The 18,652-nt window shown below is 36.1% G+C and overlaps 2 protein-coding genes and 1 pseudogene across 4 annotated transcripts; 1 reads left to right on the top strand and 2 right to left on the bottom strand.

Moving 5' to 3' along the window:
- Positions 1 to 2: 2 nt before the first annotated feature.
- Positions 3 to 2,523, bottom strand: LOC116298520 (dynein light chain Tctex-type 5 pseudogene; annotated as a pseudogene). 2 transcript variants are annotated; one of them, XR_016119832.1, is made up of 3 exons: positions 2,389 to 2,523; positions 2,188 to 2,311; positions 3 to 1,391 (listed from the first exon to the last, which is right to left on the bottom strand). The product of XR_016119832.1 is annotated as a dynein light chain Tctex-type 5 pseudogene, transcript variant X2 (transcript). The 2 variants fall into 2 exon arrangements; XR_016119831.1 differs by lacking the exon at positions 2,188 to 2,311 and having other exon boundaries at positions 2,389 to 2,522.
- A 631-nt stretch (positions 2,524 to 3,154) lies between these two features.
- On the top strand, positions 3,155 to 11,160 carry LOC116298527 (centrosomal protein of 78 kDa). The gene is made up of 18 exons (XM_031707024.1): positions 3,155 to 3,620; positions 3,761 to 3,842; positions 4,188 to 4,284; positions 4,871 to 4,943; positions 5,123 to 5,226; positions 5,304 to 5,478; positions 5,812 to 5,925; positions 6,230 to 6,294; positions 6,401 to 6,507; positions 6,879 to 7,007; positions 7,635 to 7,686; positions 7,796 to 7,901; positions 8,458 to 8,498; positions 8,688 to 8,765; positions 8,866 to 8,940; positions 9,266 to 9,311; positions 9,619 to 9,718; positions 10,519 to 11,160. Exons 1-18 carry the CDS (start codon positions 3,359 to 3,361, stop codon positions 10,598 to 10,600), a joined length of 1,788 nt encoding a protein of 595 aa, XP_031562884.1. The 5' UTR covers positions 3,155 to 3,358; the 3' UTR covers positions 10,601 to 11,160.
- Positions 11,161 to 11,411: 251 nt separating this feature from the next.
- On the bottom strand, positions 11,412 to 16,809 carry LOC116298528 (potassium voltage-gated channel protein egl-36-like). The gene is made up of 2 exons (XM_031707025.1): positions 16,026 to 16,809; positions 11,412 to 12,393 (listed from the first exon to the last, which is right to left on the bottom strand). The coding sequence occupies exons 1-2, from the start codon at positions 16,602 to 16,604 to the stop codon at positions 11,473 to 11,475; spliced, it is 1,500 nt and encodes a 499-aa protein (XP_031562885.1). The 5' UTR covers positions 16,605 to 16,809; the 3' UTR covers positions 11,412 to 11,472.
- Between the last annotated feature and the right edge of the window lie 1,843 nt (positions 16,810 to 18,652).

The raw sequence follows: 18,652 nt of genomic DNA, 5'->3' as shown, positions 1-18,652 counted from the left end.
TGTGAATCAGAACAGGTGAAAGAAAAAAGTTGAAGGTATATTATATAATAATTTAATCATCTTGAACCGAGTTGTGATTATATGTTGAAGAAACAAATGAAAATAAACACCAAGAAAAGTGAAAAAATAACAACGGTGTAAGCAAATAGAGGATATTACATGGGCGCGCGGAGATACGAAATTTATCATCAGTGTTGAAAAGATCTCTCACAAGTGAGCGCAGCGAACGAGTGAGAGATTTTCAACATGAGAAGATAAATTTCGTATCTCCAAGCGCCCATGTAATATTCTGTTTATTATATAATTATCAATGAAAGTATGTTTTGGCTTTTTCAGGCAATTCTTTCCGTGTATTTTTGAATAGCCATCGCAATGGTGTTATTTTCACACGTGTGAAGATATCAATTTTCCGAAATAGAGAAAAATAGATATTTCATTGGTAATTATATAATAAGTATAATATATTCTTTCTTGTATACAATGCAGGAAATCCAGAATGCTGATGCTTGGGTCGTGTACTTACAGTTAAAAGAGTGAAGTCAAACCAACATAATGATTGCGTGAGTGGGATTATCAAAACCTGCGCCTAATAACAAAATTGACATATGTAATACGTGGGGGGGGACTCACTATCTAAAAGATAGTAAAAAGGTAGGAAGAGCGAATGAATTAAGAAAAATATAAAATGAATGGATAATGTCCAAACTCGAAGAGATCACAAAGCACAACTCTGGCTTTTGGCATCGTGCGAAACTCCAGTTTTCTGGAGATAAATTATGAAATAAAAAGATTTCAATATTCATTCTTGATAAACAGCGTAAACCACACCTACTGCAAAGAGCTCAGAGTTTGTAAAGACAGCATCAACCCAGTTATCATGTTTCTCATTCCACAAGAATCTGCTCGCAATACGCACTCCTTGACCTTTCATCTCTCCAATCGTAACAGTAGCTACGTACTTGAAACGCTTAAACCCAAGAAGCTTGACTCTCTCGGAGATCGTGTGAGACAAAGACTTGCAAAGGGCTTTGCACTTGGCAGCCTCGTACTTCACATCTTGTAGTGACTCTTCCAGGGTTTCGTTTAGAATTTCCTTGACTTCTCTGACGTTGAATCGCCTGTCTGGTTCTAGCTTGTAGGTGTTTTCGTATCGTACTCGTATGTGAGCTTGTACATGGCTTGGTATTATGCTTGGGATGGAAACCATACTTGATCCTCGGTCTCTTTGGATGGACGGAAAACCAACTTCAAAAAGGCTGCCTCTTCGGCGGTTTTTTTGCTGAACTGTACTCGAGTCAGTCATTGACATTTTCTCTTCGCCAGACATAGTTAAAGACGGCTTTATATTCTCCTCTGAGAGTAAGGGAAACTCTTTTTAAATGGAGGAAATTCTACAGGGGAAAAACAAGAAGTTTTCAGTCACTTTTCAGAAGTCGTTGCTCAAAAAGTAAGCGAAGGGGTGGTGACGTCATTTGTATCCCAGAATACTCAGCAAACTATACTGTATAATTTTCTTTTTCCCGTTTCCCTTCTTGTCTTTTTCCTTTTTATTTGTTTCCTTTGGTTTCCTTCCTTCATTCCTCTATTCTGTGTTTTTAACTTTCTGTCTTTCTTCCATTTTTCTGTTTTCTTCTTTCCGTTAATTTTCTCTCTATGTTTCTCTCTCTCTACTTCTCTTTCAATATTTCTTTCTCTCTTTCTCTTTTTTATTCTTTCTATCTTTTTTATTCCTTTTTTTCCCTTTTTTCTAATGTCTTAGAGAAACCAAGAACCCACTTATGATATTCCTTCATTATTTTTTTCGTCAAAACTCACAATGACACTGCCATTTTTTTCTTCAGTCTCAACAAAGCCTGATTAAATGATTATCACCTTTCCATTCAAATATCTATAACGAGTCTCATTTTAATGATCGTAAACTATATTGGTCTGCTCAAATGAGAACAAAATGGCCATACATGAAAACATAACGATCTCTTTTCTCGTACTCAATATTTTTCATCAAAAATCACTAAGTTATATATTTTTAAGTTGAATAGCAAAAATGCATCAAAAAACTCTTGAACAGAAGGCTTGTAATGCCATCATGCTGGTCATTGTTGACGAGTTCAATTCATGGAACATTTGGCTAAACCAAGATTGACCGACCGGGATATAGATATTTGATATACAGCTAGTATAGTTTACCTTCTTTGAACTCGGTAACATCTAAGACCAATAATAAGCGGAAATCGGATTTGTACTCAAACACAGACGGAAGATTACAGTTTGGGCTTTATACAAAGAACTGATGGATCCTACTGGTCGCATGCTGAGTGAATAACAGTTAGTTCTCTCAGTTTTCTCTTAGGTTTTCACCTTTAAATCTCCTACACGACTCGTACTTACCTTCGCCTCTCCTTTCTGTGTGGTCTGTGCTCAAACGAACATCATTGACGCATAAGTATAGCTACTCTCTGAAGCAGATATTGCCCTCAAGTGACGGGTACTAATGATGAACCGTAAGCCTCTGGATTTCTGGATAATATTTAACCCCTACTGACCCCCGCCTAGCTTCTGTTGAAGGCAAGTTATACACTTTGTAAACAAAGGATTATGTTATGTAGCAGCCAATTTTCTTAGCATACAAGCTTTAATCTCTTGTAAGAGCCACGATAATAACCGGGTGTTTTTAAAAGATACAATGAGTAATGAGGAAAGTAAGCACCACCCGTGTAAAAGCTGTCATCAATGCGCCCATAGCAACCGTTGCTATGGGCAGTAAAAAGGCATAAACATCACTGAGGGGAGGGTACCCTGCGAGCAAAGTCTCCTTTTAAATCCGGGAGAGGATATTAGAGTGATAACCATCTCTGTTTTACATGTAAAATTGATTTGTACATTTTTATCTTGACCTTTTCAATATCACAAACTCTCTGGGGAGGGGTGGGGAAAGAAAAGCCCCTGACTGAAGATAATGTCAAAAGTTTGAAAAATAAAATAAAGTGAAAAGGGAGGTTTATATAATTTATAATTCCAAGCGGGTGAATAAGAGTGACTTTTTTTTGCTTTTAAATTTGCTTTATTTATTTATTTTATTTTACTTAATCGGGCTTCCTGTGGTATATTACCTGCGGTATCAAGTTACAGCGGTTATACATAACAACAGAAGACGGTTACAAAAAAACTGAAATTGTTTGGAACAAACGTCAAAGAAAACCCCTCTTTTTTTGCATAATAGGAGCTGCTACCTTGTTTATCTTGCTCAACAGTATGAGTAATGATAGTTGAATGTGCCACTGGTCAATGGAGTGTTGAAACAAGCTCAATTTTATGTTGAAGTTTGAAATTTTTTTGAAGCAGTCTGAAGCCCAACAACATGGCCATGATTGAAACTGTTCGTCAAAGACAAAGAAACGCCACAGATTTTGGCTTCTTTTATGAGAATCTTTGCGCTTTACAGAACTCGTGTCCTCTGGGGACGGTTACAGCTAACCTTGATGAGCAGACTATCGACTGTAATGCTGATAGAATAAGGCTGAATGACTGGACACCTATTTGGAATGCTTTGAGGATCAATAAAAGTATCAAATGTATTGCATTTAGAAGTTACTGGCAGCAAACTTTATTCCCTGATAATGGTAATCTTGACTAATTTATCTAATTGAACATTTATAATATTTTTTGACACTTCATGGAAATCTTCCTCTTTAAATTAATATATATATATATTAATCTGTAATATTATGTTGTTTACGTTTACTAAAAAATATTTTGGTAGATTTTTCAGAGCAAAGGATGAATGCATTAAAAAAGAAAGCACCTCCCATCAGAAGCAAAGACACTACCCATAAATTATGCAGGTAGGTAACAGCAAAATATTTCATGGTACATTTATATGCAAACTTAAGTCATTTGTTTGAACGTTATGCCATTGCAGCCATTTTGGTAGTATTTTGCAAAAGATTTCTCATTAGCTTCCATTTTCAATCAATACCACCAACATGGCCACCACGTCGATCTTTGTTATTTACTGTGTTGGGAATGCTTGCAAGTCATCAATAGCTATAATCAAATATAATTCAAAAACCTATTGAAAATATAATTTGATAGATTGATACATCGTAGAGTATAAACTGAAATCATAGCAGCACTGTTTGTATCAATTAATCACTTGCACAGATCACATATTGCTTTTGATATTGTAGAACTCTAAAGGAATGCCTGTCTGTTACTGAAAGCCTGAGTCATATAACACTTCAAGGAATTCCATTGAGAGAACGTGATTTGTCCTGCTTAGCAAAGGTACAAAAAATCCTTTCAATTTTAAGGTTAATATATTTTAGTACAAATACACAGGTGATTATTTAAAATCTCACGCGCTGATTGGTCAAGAAACTCACACTATCACACGATAATCACCTCCAGCGATAATCCAAAATGGCAGCCGGCTGTTTTGTTGCTGTTACCGAAAAAAATGTCTTTTATCTTCTTTTTTTTTTGAAAGAATCACCTGTGTATTTATACTAAAACCACTATTTGCCTCAGCCTCAGTGAATATCGAAGAATATTTACCTCGCCGCTCGAAGACTCATGTCTCGGTAATTATTCCCCGATATTCACTTCACCTTCGGCGAATAATTGTTAATTAATTAATGAATATATACATGCACCATGCACTAGACACAGTCTAAATATAGAAAATGCATGAGCATGCTGTATGCAGTTATGAAGCATATGGGGATTGGCAAAACATGAGGAAAGTGTTAAAGACAAGAATGATGCAAAGTGAACATGAATGACGCACAATGCATAATGCACACGCTCCCAACCAATCAGAATAGGAGATTGATAACAGTTATTTCAAAATATAATTTGGTTTTGTACATAGGGTATTGCAAAGAATCATTCACTCCAGTATCTGTCCTTGGAATATTGTCAAATTGGTGACAAAGGATTAGAATGTGAGTAGTACAGGTTCAAACTCTTACAGTAGAGTTAGATTTGCCACATGTATGCTTGGGGTTCCTGTGGTTTATTTTCCACAGGTAACCCAAGCATTGCTGATGATCCTTAATTCTTAATTTTCCCATTAAAGACAAAATTAGAACTGAAAATAAATCTCTGTCTAATTTTTATATAGTGTTGTCTAACGCTATAAAGGGATCACGTTCTATCACATCTGTCAATTTCACTGGCTGTAGTTTGTCATGGAGAGGAGCAGAAACAATAGCTAAGATCATAAAGGTAATTTTTATATTTATAAGAAATTAAGAAAGAAAGTAATGGAGGATATTTTGAAGCTATATTTCAATTTTTTGTAGTTTCAAGCTACTCGCTGTCATGGTGTAGCATGGCAAGACAGTCTTCGATATCGCCGACCTGACCTGGACAGAATGTCCGGGCTTAGAAGAATCACTGTATGTAAGAATCCTATGATTGGTGATAAAGGTGTAGAGTTTATAACCGAGGCACTGAAGGATGATTTGTGGGTTAAAGGTGCGTGATAAAGCTCTTATAACTTACTGCAACCTGACTTCTCTAACCCCTTAAATTAATTTATTTTTTAAATTTTAATTTATTACTTTCTTGGGGTAAATAAATTATTGATATTACTCTATACTAGAAGTAAATGTGTTTTATATTTATTAATTAGTAAGTTGTATTTCCTGAATTGTATTTAGAAGTAAATGTATAATATATTGTACATTATCAATGGTAGCTGGGATAACTTAGGGGTTTGAATTATATTATTTTGTGAACGTTAATCATTTTCTACTGCAAATATTTTTTAATAGCTGAGATATACACTGTAACATGTCATTTTTTCAGCCCTGGATCTACAGCAGTGTGGAATATCAACAGTGGGGGCTTTAGCTTTTCAATCTGTTCTAAAATTCAACACAACACTAACAGTGCTGGACCTCAGGTTAAATCCATTAATAGGTAAAGTACTTGGTAATTGTAGAGCTCTTTGCTGTGGTTATGTTTTTCAGACCTTGTGTCATTCCCTAGAGTATCATTTCTTTTTTTAACAGTTGCACATAAGAAGACACTTGAGCATAGATATAACAACTCAAATAAAGAATCTTATGCTCAAGGGAATGACACATGGTCTGAAGTGTGAAAACGTAAATTTGCACCCAATCTGAAATAAGGAGTATTCAGAAAGTTTGAAGGGACAAACAAGCTTTTATTTTTAACACGCCTTCTTATTAAATACTTATTAGCTATTTCTGTTTCATTTCAGATCGAGATTTAATGTCATTCTTAATGGAACAAATTATGATCAATTTTAATGATCAAGAAACTGAAGTAAGTTTTAGAAATCCTATTAGCAGCTGCCGCAATGTTGTATTTTTTGCAGCTTAACCTGTTAAGATTATTTTAAAAATCTGTTTGGTTTTTCCTGACACTTCAGTTTCCATGGATAGTAATAGAGGAGCCCAAACCTGGTAGAATAAGACCATTGAAGAAAGGAACCAGACCTCGTACACTATCTACTGCATATGGACGAAAAACAACTAGGTAATACCTGTATACAGTTAGTATAGTACGAGTGCGCTGATTGGTCGAAAACTGTGCTTTATTATAGTGAATGGAGCACAGTGCTGATGCCATACGTGCATGTGAAGTGCTGCTAGATCCTACGGCTATCTTTATTTTTGTGTAAATATATTCAATACTGAAATAAAATTAGTAGCTATATAATAAAACAAATAAAAAAAAATTAAATAAATATAATAAAAAATGTAACGACTTCAACACCAGGCCAATGAAAAATAATATTCAAGAGAATGATGCAGTGAGAAATCGGAAAACATTACACCCAAGGTAAAGAGGTCCATTCCTGGCCAGTTTTGCCACTACTTACCTGTGTTTTAATTCTATGATTAAAGGAATGGTTCACAAGGAAGCAGGACCAGGAGTGCATCTTCAGGCCGATCACCTGTTGTGAGAGCACCCACTAAGAAGCCTGGTAAGGGGTTTGTGCCATGGAGAACAGCTGCAAGAGTAGGAAAAAACAGGTTGGTGATCTCATTTGATAAAAAATTCTCAGGTCAAACAGGGGCACTGAAGGCCTTTTATTTCTTGAGATGAATTTTCTTTCTGCTTGGTTGAAAATCAGACATCTCCTTTGATTTTTATTGTCTCTATTGTCTATTGTGTGGTTCAAGCCTCGGCCTGACCAACACTCGGGGTCTTAAAATAACTGAGGAGAAGGTGCTGCCTTTTGTACTAAATCTATAAATGGTTAGACCTTCAAGTCTTCTCAGACAAGGACTTAAAGCTGTAGGCCCCGTCTGTCTTCACTATATAACCCTGTTTAAGGCAGACATAGAAGACCCACTGGAGATGCTAGTGATGACTATCTTCAGAGCCATGCGAATACTACAGGACCCACAGTAATTACATGTAGTTATGCTGTTGTAGTGTCCCTGCTCTCATGGGGAAAATATCATAAATCATAAATCAGAACATGTCTCTAAACATGGGAATACAAGATAAATGACACAACTTCCATCAAAAAAGTGTGATTTCCTATTTGTATTTTCATTTTAGCCTCCCATACTGTTGGGTCCTTTGTGGTAATATAGGTGCCACAGGAAACCCAATATGATGTTTTGATTATTTCCAATGATTTACCTCACCAGACACAAATTAGACCGAAAAACAGAAGAAACACAGCCATACAAAGTTTTGTCTGTAAGTAATTATGAAATCAAGAAAGCACTTTGATTTTCAATTATCCCCAACTATTAATGGATTGAAAACAGTCCATTACCTGCCTTATACCTTACTTTTTTCTTAACAGAAAAAGAAAAGACAGATGCCAGAGTTTGAGGAGCCCAAAGCAGTGAGTTCACCCATAAATAGTGATGAAGAAGATGTGACACCAAGACACAGGCACTATGACTCAGGTGGGTATGATGGAAAAGTCTACTTGCTTCCTTGCTTCCTTCCTTGCTTTGTTGCTTCCTTCCTTCCTTCCCTCCTTGCTTGCTTCCTTCCATCCATCCATCCCTGCCATCCATCCATCCCATCACATTCCCACATCTATCTATCTATGCATTCCATCCATCCAACTCAACACATTCATCCATCCATCCATCACTTGTATACACCTATCCATCCCCCATCCCATGCATCCATTCCTCATCCTATCCACTCATCCATGTATTCATCTCCCATCTAATCCATCTATATCTGAACCAACTATCCATCCATCCATCTATCCTCCCCTCTCATCCATCCTTCCACCTCTCCTAACCATCCATCCATCCATCCCCCCATCCCATCCATTCCCTCCATCTTCTCCATTCATGCAAACTATCCATCCATTTAATCCATCTATCTGAACCAACCATCCATCCATAAAGGTTTCACTCCACTTATTCTTTTACTTATTCCTTTTACAGTATTTCTTCTATTTGTACAATAACTTTTAATAATATCGTTGTTTAATCGTTGTTATAGATGACACGAGAACTATAAATGAAGATCCAAAAGAGCTGAAGGTAAAACTCTACTTCTTCTTCCCCCACCCCACTTCGCCCCCTCCTCCGACTCTCTTCTGTCATAACGCAGGTTTACAGAAAGAGACTATTGTAAAACCGTACGCATACAAAAACAGACTCTCCTCTGTAGTACTGCACGTATTCTATCCAATCATCATGATTTATGTTTGCTTCTAAACGGTATTGTAGATTGAGATAGAGTTCCTTTGCCGTCGATTGAATGAAGAAAGCACAGCAAGGGCTTCTGCAGACACAAGAATATTAGAGGTAAGCCAGTGCATGCTACCAGACACATCGTCGTCACGGTAACGGTGTCACGCTTGTTATAGAAATATCTTCATGTTGTTAACATATATTTTGGTTTTAGTTACAAGTAGAAAACAGAAGACTTCAACAAGAGTTAAGGCTTTACAAGGCAAAGCAGCGATCCTCTGATGAAAAGGTAGGGATCGCGTTACATTGGGTTCTTGTCCGATTCTTGTCAGTATTTTCTTGAAATTGATGGGATTTTCTTAAAGTGTATTGATCATAAGCCATTGTGCTGTGGTTGAGGAAAGACTGGGTCGAGTTAGCCAGCATAGCAGTGCATTGTGGGACTGTATTAAGGGACATGTTTCCAAGGTGGCGTCTATTTCCCCACAAAGCACTGCAATGCTAGTTGTTTTTTTTCTCCACCTCGAATCGGCTTATAGCTAATGTTTTTGCTGTCCAAATAATTCCATAATATGAAAGGCAGTAAAAAGACATAATCCTTCTTGTCGTTACAGCCATCTTCTCGACCGCTTGATGAGGCACCCAGAACAAATGGCAGAGGTATATTTATATATTTTTTACATCCATATATCCTTCATTCCTTACTGCCTCCCTTCCATTCTAATCCTTTCATCTATCAATCAATTCCTCCTTTCGTCCATCTAAACTCCTTTTAATCCATATTTACTTCCATTTATCTATTTGTCCGTCCGTCTTTCTCCCATCCATCCACCAATTCTATCCATTCATCCAGTCTTCCCATGATGAATCGTTTCATCCATTCCATCCATTCACTATTCTACTTATCGCATTTGCTTATCATCGCTATCAATGTCATTCTTACCAATATTTCATTTCTCGTCTGTAGAAAACGGCAAGACACTGCTGGAAGACGATCGCTTTCTTGAGAGTATCGAAGCATCATTTAAACAGTTTTACATGTTCCTTGATCTCCTCAAAGGAAAAGGGTGAGTATGATTGTACTAAACTATGCATGGTTGAACCGCTTTTGCTGGATTTTAGTAGATGGCAAGGACTTGCCACCCAACACGTTTTCCATACAATTCTTTATGAAATATTCGATTTTATATTTAATGGATTTTTTAATTATATTTGACATTCATGATTCCAACTACGACGAACCAATCACTGTTATATCCGTTTTCTCGCTGCGTGGAATTAAACTTGTCCCTTAGGGTCTATAAAGAGTACTACAGGGATTAAGAGGCAATTTTCGTCTATTTTCACGGGACAGTAAACAATTGATACAATTTGAAATCAAATTTCTGTCAGCAAAGTCTTTCACAGGTAGCCCAAGCTTGGTTTCTGTGGTGTCCTGTTATAAGGAAATGCATGTATGGGGATTCATCAAAAATTTCAATAAAATCATCTAAACGCGAAATAAAGCCTCGAAGTTTTACCCGACCATTGAGAAATAGGACTTCTTTCACTCTGCGTGGTTATTTTTTGAATTTAGCCCGTTTTAAGAATCACACCACAGAAACCAAGCTTGGGCTACCTGTGAGTCTTTTAAAAAATAATAATTCTGACGTATTTTAGCTAATTTGTTAAGCTCATTAGTAACATATATAGTGGAGTTGGAACGTAGCCATGAATTACGATTAGAAACTTCAATTTTTTACTACCATCAAGATGCTCTTTTTGTTTCTGAGGTTCATTTTGATCTAACTCCTTGCTTTAATAGGGGTAGGGTCACGTGACCTGTAAGTGCGAGTCCCTAACATTCTGCTCTGATTATCTTCCATAGATATGGTGATCTTATTCGTGCTTTACAAGAGAATGGATTTCCAGTCACACCGCCGTCAATCATCTCACCCAAAGAATCTTAACCGGTACCACTTGGCTATCTCCATAGCAACTGTCTATATTTATATTGATAATCTATACTATCGAAGATTTATTATTATAATTTGTTTAAATTTACGTTTTCCGATTTCGGGACAAGGACTGGTAACGAACTAGTGCCGCGTGGAATCATGGGGCCAGATGTAGCCGCCATCTTGTTATACCAAATTCAAACCCACAGTTCTATGCGAAATGACTATCGTATGAATGACATTTCAAGCTTCCGTATTAGCGATTCTGATGTTGAGGGGAAAACAATGTCGAATTGGAATTGCAGTGCATTGTGGGACTGTTTAAGGGGACATATTTCCAAGATGGCGTCTATATTTCGTCCCACAGTACAGTTCCAAGATGCGCTTCAATGCCAACTCGAACCGGTTTTTTTCCCTTTATTTCGCAAAGAATCAGAATCATTAGATGCACAGTATAAAGAAACGACGAAGACCGTAGATATGTATATTCGTTGAGAAAGTTTAAGGCCGGCAATAAGGAGCGATATCTGTGGAAGTTAAACCTCGATATTAAAAACATGTTTTCAGTTCGACCCGTTAGGTTGTGGTTAACGAAAGGGCGTGGTCAATGGTTTTGAACTGCGTAGGGAGGGTTCCGGTAACATGTTGAAAGGCTCCGTATTCACTAACGTTCGTCAGCTTCTTATCGCGCGGTCTGTACTACCTTATGCGTGCTATCAGTCGTTGCTTTTCAGATTCGTAAAACACTTAATTTCAAAGAAAAAAGAGTAAATATTTAGGCATTGCAGTAATTTAAACTCTTTTATTTCATTTACAAGCCATGTAAATCCTTTGAGCTACAAAACCACACACATACACAAAGAAAAATTCGTTTTGACTGACTTTTAGATTTCTGATTCTTGTTCTATCATTTCAGTCAACTCTAACGAATTGTTTGAATTTTCTGAAGCTGCTTTCTGTCTCTGTCTTTTGCGGACAATAGCAGCACCGTTTATTTTTCTGTTTCTTCCAACACTTGATCTTCCGTGGACGCTACCATTCACTGAGTAACTCATGCTTCTCCTGCTCGGGAAGTGCCGATGCATGACGTTGGCAGGTACCCGAGAGACCGCCGTTTGAGTTTTGGCGCGTCTTGGCTGCTGGACGCGCGTGCGCGCTTGAATATAATAATAAGAGAAGTTACTACCAATCACAGAAACCGGAAGTGCTACTATGACAACGCCGCAAATAGCACACAAGGCTCCTATGACTTTGCCTAATTTGGTAATCGGACATACGTCACCGTAACCGACGGTAGTGACCGTGATAATTGCCCACCAAAAGGATTCTGGGATGCTTTGAAAATGTTGAGTATTTTGGTCTTTTTCGGCGAAGTATATCATACTGGAGAAGAGTATTATAGGTACCAGTAAGCTGACAAATACCAGGAACAGCTCGTTCTTGCTGGAAATAAGAGAACGAAACAGGATCTGGAACGAGAACGAAAGACTAAACACTTTGAATATCCTTAAAGTTCTCATCAAGATCAGCCACGATATTGTCCCCTCAAGATGAACCATGCGGAAGTAGAAAGGTAGAATGGCCATAAAGTCGATCCAATTCATCGGGTTCTTTATGAAAAGAAAAATTTTTGGACAAAATACCAGCCTCAGCACGAACTCGATAGTAAACCAGATAGAGGTAATGGTGTCTAACAACTCGAGAATCTTGACGGTTGACTTGTCTTCGCGTATTGACGCCACTGTGCCGAGACAGAACTGAGTTACTGAGACCACGATCAGTAGGCAACAGATAAGAATGAATATCTGAGGGGGAGGGAGAGAGGAAATATTTAGTTAGTCAATTGAACCTTGGGAGGGGGTGGCTAGAGTGAATCTTTAGTCGCGGGGAATAGGGCCTCTTGAAACGAAGACGTAAAAAGAAGAAAAATATTTCATCACAAAACGTATGTAATTTTCTTACAGATTCGACACTTCAACCGCCAATCTCGTTCCCGTTATTTCTTACTTATGCTCGCAGTGAGAAATAAGAGCTCTGGGGACGAGATTGTTTTCCCGCCAATTTCCTAGGCATGCGCAGTGCTGTTTTTTAATGTCAATATAATATGGCTTAGAACTTTAGAGTTTGATTCCAAAATCCATCAAAACCCAGAACCTATTTTATCTCGCGACAGTCGTTACTTTATCCTTAAATAGGCTTTATTCGGTCCTTTTCGCGCCTGTTTTGTTGTTCTGACGTCATTTCCGTTGTTTTGAATCAAATCTTCCTCCTACTCAATCTGCGGTTCGCTTTATTAAATAAAAATAAATTTAAGCATGGGAAATGTAATAAAAAGATTAGTAAGAGGATTATGACTTTGAAAGAACAAGCTAGACCTTAAAAGCTTGAATAAATTAACCTAATTAAAATATCAATTTGGAAATGGAAAAATTTTGAGTCGGCATCTATGTGTCGGTCATGAGGTCGAATCAAAGCGAAACGATTAAACTGATTATACGCGTTTTTCGTGCGTAAAGACAGTTTTTTATAGGAAATATTTGCTATGTGGAGGGAAGCCCTAAGGCCACAGTTATCAAAACAACCTGTTTGTCCATATAGATCAATTATTCTTAATTGCCTTTTGTTTATGAGTTATAGATTTATTGTTTTGCTTTTGTGTTGAGTAGGTTTGTCTTTGATTTTATTACTTTAATTTACAATATATAAAGATTAATGAATCCAATAAAAATCAAATTTAAGTTTTAAGATTGGGAATTTATAGGCTAGATTTATTGGTGCGTATTTTCTTGAATTTAGATTGGTTGAGAGCGGAAGCCATTTTAGAGTCAACTGAGTTCAGAGTTTTTGATTGGCTGGCGCGAGTTTTCTTTATCTTTATTGGTTCAGAGCGAAAGCCATTTGAGAGTCAAGTTCAGACTTTTTGATTGGCTAGCGTGAGTTTTTTCGAATTTGATCCAGTGGCTTACTTGAAAAGCCATTTACTAAAAGTCTTGCCGACTCTCGTAAATATTTGAAACTTATTCATTCAAATTTTTTTTTTCTATTTCTTCATTTTTACTTTTCTTCTAAATTTCCTTGAAGATGTGCGAATAAAATAAACTCATTGCGTCTTACTAAGTTAATCTTGTGAACAGTCCTTAGACTTTCTTTTTTCTCTCCTATTCCTTTTGCTATATTCAATTTTTCAGGTCAACAACATAGAGATAGAAAAAAAATTGTCGAAAATGACACTTTCTCCAAAAATGTAATACGATATTATATGCAGTATAATTTTCCAGCATTATGATGTAACATTAAAAGCAAACAATCTGACATGAAAACCGCTCTGTGTTGACAGAGATGTAACCGTATATTGCGTGATTAATGAAACTTGTCATTAAACCAAAAGCATTCCACTTTAATGCACTCTAACTTGTCACTAACTTGGACAAGATTTGGCCCTCACGAAGATAAGATTAGCCCTTTGAATCACGTGATATCTTGTTTGAAATGTCATGGGTGAAACGAAAGAGGGGAAATTTGAAATTACTTTTCTTTAATTCTTTCTTTCTTTCTTTAATTCTTTCTTTCTTTCTTTCTTTCTTTCTTTCTTTCTTTCTTTCTTTCTTTCTTTCTTTCTTTCTTTCTTTCTTTCTTTCTTTAATTCTTTCTTTCTTTCTTTTTTCCTTCCTCTCTTTTATTCACGCTGTTTTATCGGATCTTATTGAGTAAATGGATATTTTCCTCATATTTAACCAAATCATTTGATCAAGATTCCTTGGTAGTTCTAATGATACTCTGCGTCTTCTTTCTTTCTTACCTATACATACTATAATTAAGAAACCTTATCAGGCACACTTTCACTGGAAAGTATTGAAATTCATGATTCTTTCCAATACAAACTATGATTCTAGACCCCACAGAAAGAAAGAACGTTTTCATTAGGAAAAGCTTTTGAATATAATGAGAAATGAGAAAATGTTTTTATATTTTAAAGCAAAATACTGTCGAAGAAGAAATTACATTTCAGGGTAATCATAAGGTAACAAAAACTGCAGAAAAATACTCCTGCATTTCACCTGCTCCGAGAAAAAGCGATGTCGGTCCATTTAAGAATCAAAATTCCTCTTTTTGAAAATGTATTTGTTCATTTTTACAAAGTTAATTTTTATTTTTTGGGTCAAATTTAAGGGTTTATAAAATTTGACCTCTAGATTTAAACAGACAATGTCACTCTCATTACACTTGGTTTGCTTATATTTCTGGGAAAGTTCCGTTCAGTTGTCACAAGAAAAAAAACATATCAATACAGCTTAACCGGATTTCGCTGTTAGCTAAGCTTTGATAAGTAGTTGAATTTTCTCTTCATACGTTCCGGTTCAGTCTTTGGCGTCAACTGCTAAACAAGATAACAAAATACCAAAAATACTCGCTGAAAAAAAAAGTTTTTTTTTTCCGTCTAATTTTATGTGTTTTGTGTATTGTTTAATTATTTTTAATACGTGTTCTTATCAAGTTGGTTCCGTGTCCTCAGCTTGAAAAGGATTAATTTTCATAAAAGGTGAAAATTTATGTAAATACGCTGCTTTTAGTTCGATAACGCTTTAAGTTTATGTCTCCCTTATGGATTAAAATTAGAAGTCTGCCATTTGTCCTTTGGAACAAAAACCCTTAACTCCTAAAATATTCCTTTGTTGTTTTTTCTTAAAGATAGCGGTACAGCGTTCGGATTAACGGATCATTTATCAAAATGTCATATGCTTACGTGCAAAAAAAGTCACCCAGATAGGCAAGCCATCATGTTGACTACGAATCACTATTCAAAATTTTTCTGTTCGCACCTATGAGCAAACTTTGTACAATATGACCGAAAATTGTTTTGTTACCTGGGTTTTCTATTGGTATTTGTTTGTTTTGTTGTTAGTTTGGGCATTTTTCTTATCATAGTCCAAATACCGGAATGTTGGAATCCCTTGTAAAGTTATATAGTCGTCCCTTGTAAAACTGACTCACAGCGCGCTCTATCTCTCTTTGGAATCGATAATTTCATTTCAATAACACACAACGCTATTGTTACCTGGCTTTTTTCATTTTCAATTGCATGTGTTAATATTGTAATTGCTTTAAAACTGTTTTCTTTGGTATATATATTGATATTAATGAGCTTCAATATGAAATTTCAAGTTTTTTTGTCGGTAAATAAAAGCTCAATTGCAATTTTTTTACACAGATTTTTCTTATGTCATTTTTTTTCTACCTTCATGAATATTATTCCATTCCATGTTACCGAAGACGTGTTAATCTAAAAGAGCATAAGATTTCTTCCAGCCAGTTTTTTCAGTCGTATTATATGTTTTTTTATTTTTATAGGTAGATATAACATTATATAATAGATGATTTAGCAGCATAATTGTGAGTGCATGGTTGTTCTTTAAGCTGTACAGTTGTTATAACTTACCCACGAAGCTCTGGAAGAGTGCGGATCGTCGAGGAACGACCAAACAGCGGGTTGAAGTTTGTTCCATCTTTCACGTAGTCCTCTCTTCAAATGAGTTTCCGAGCCGAGAAATTCCTTCAACGCATTGCTTCGTCTCCGAGCCCTCCATCTTTCCCTTCTATCGACCTTTCTTGCATTATCTAAATGGAATGATTTAAGGGTTTCCTCTGTGGTTATTTGTCGTTTATAGTGAACCCAACAACATGGTTCCATATCACGGTCATTTATCCCCCAATAAGACAACTCCTCTTGGAAAAGCTTCGAACATATATCGACGGGACAGTGCAGTTTTCCAGTACGATAGTAATTCAAAACCTCAGAGAATACCCTCGGATGTCGGTCGAAAAAATACTCGCCCAGAACTTGGTCATATTCTGGACAATTCGGATGATTCTCAGCCATCCAGGAGAGTCTTGTGTCTGGAATGGCTCTCAAAGTCTCGAGAAAGGTATTGTTTCGGAACCCTCCAACGTTAATGGTAATGCGTTCGTTTCGAAGTTCATACAGGTTGTCATCCAACAGCGACGTTTTAGAATCCATTTTACAGTGTTATTTTGCTGTTTGCCTTGCTTTCTTCCTCTACAGCACTTAAACAAATCCCGTCTTTCATGTGGTGCTTTCAGATTCCAGTCCAAACAAACACAAACACGGAAAAAAAAACGCGTAGATTGGAACTGATGGACTACGGAGAATAACTCAAGCGTCTTGCCAAAACTCACGCGCTAATGACACAATATGACGCACGTGCCTACTATTTTACTGATTTGAGGACGTTTTTCAGATGATTTTATTAATTCATTAGTGTTTTTCAAATGATTTAGGCCTCGCTATTTATCAAATTCAGGAAGTTCAGCTAAGATAGGGCTTCGAAAACTGACCCTTTTGTAATTAAATTCTACAGTCGTTAAACTTCAAAGCATTAAATTTTGCCTGCGGGCTATGGAATATCTTAGAAGCCGACTCCAACAGAAACTTCAGTTCGAGAGTCTTTGAAATATTTTATACTTGAGAATATTCAAAAAAGTTTTTTTTTTTTTTTTTTTTGGTTTTAATTTTTTGATGAATTCTAGAATCAAAAGTGCGTCGGCCTGACACGAAGTACGATTGATAACGGATAACCAACAATCTTTCGGTGTTCCTTGCATTTTCGTAGCCAATAACGTTAATGACACAAGAAAAAAAAAGAAATAAGAAATAATATCTAAGATTTGATGTAAAATGCGCTCGTTAAACGCTCGAAAATTTCATATAGGGAAAAGGTTTTTTTTTGGTTTGTTGGTTTGTTTATTTTCTTTTGTATGTATTGTTTTTTGTTTTTTTGTTTTTTTAGTTTTGATTTTTGTTTTGTTTTGTTTTGTTTTGTTTTTTATTTGTGTTCTTAATCATTTTGTGTTTTGCTGGTTTTTCTTATTATTATATCAGTTCATTGTCAAAATAAATTTCAATCTTAATTTCTTAGATTTTCCGTCCGAAAAGAGTCAACCGTTCCATTTTACGTATTCTAGGTAAATTTTTACATCGCGCATGGAATGGTAATCTTCGCTTGATTCTTTTATGCATGGCAATTTAAACTCACTCGAATTCAGTACTTTAATCTAATCCATTTTCTTTTAAAATCTTAAAATTACAAAAAAAAAATGTATGCGCTAAGTCTCTCGACAATAATAAACTTATGATTATTTTTAATCGAAACAAGAGAATTTTCTAATCAATGTACAAGCATCTTTCAATGGTTTTCCGAGTACAGTAACACAGGGGAAAAACGCAAAAAATTCCAAATCTCATTAAATTATGATGTCTTTTTAGACAGATGTTACCAAAGCAGAGCTTTGATATTTTTAATATCTTTCTCAGCTAGATGACTGCGTTATTGTCTCTGTAGAACGCATGTTACTGATATAGTTCGGTAACTATAATTGACACTGAAGCCGCTTAGAAGTGATATTGGGAGGTGTAGACTGTTTGGATCCCACACTTTGAGACCCCCCTCAGTAATAAATTACCGCTGTGTGTATAAAGTTTAAAAACATATTTCAAAAAAATAAAGGAAAAAAATTTGGTTTCTCTCAAGCGGATTCTCCTCGGCCCGCTTTTGTGTGTGCACAAGAAGACCATCAAATTGGAAAAAATTGAGAGAATCTGAAAGAGCAAAATATAACCCGCATTTTGCTTGATACTACAAGAAAATACAATTGTTTGATCGCGTTTTCCACGAAAACTTTTTAAATTATTCTCAGTTGAAAATTCTCATTTCAAAATAGTGATATTTTTAAATGCTATTTCATGTATGGATAAAACTGTGGCTTTCATAACAGGGTAACGCAATGGCACTTGATTGCGCATGCGTAGCATTTTTCGTAGCATAGCATGCTGGTGTGGAGGCTCACTGAAAACATTAGCACTTGTATCATTATATCTCTAAATGAAAGCTCTTTTGTTAGTATAGTCGGCGGAAGAAAAAAGAAGGATTTAGAATAGATTTGGGGTCGCGAATCTTGCCCGTGAGATATCTCCTAACAATCGAAGATAGGGACTAAAACATTAGCAATTGTATCATTATATCTCCAAATGAAAACCCTTTCGTAGTA

This window comes from Actinia tenebrosa, unplaced genomic scaffold (assembly GCF_029948245.1).
Source record: "Actinia tenebrosa isolate PJP-AT-01 unplaced genomic scaffold, QUT_ActTen_1.0 PGA_scaffold15__27_contigs__length_11533743, whole genome shotgun sequence".
NCBI lineage: Eukaryota > Metazoa > Cnidaria > Anthozoa > Actiniaria > Actiniidae > Actinia > Actinia tenebrosa.
The sequence above is the reverse complement of the archived record's forward strand: the minus strand, read 5'-3'. Positions and strand labels throughout refer to the sequence as shown.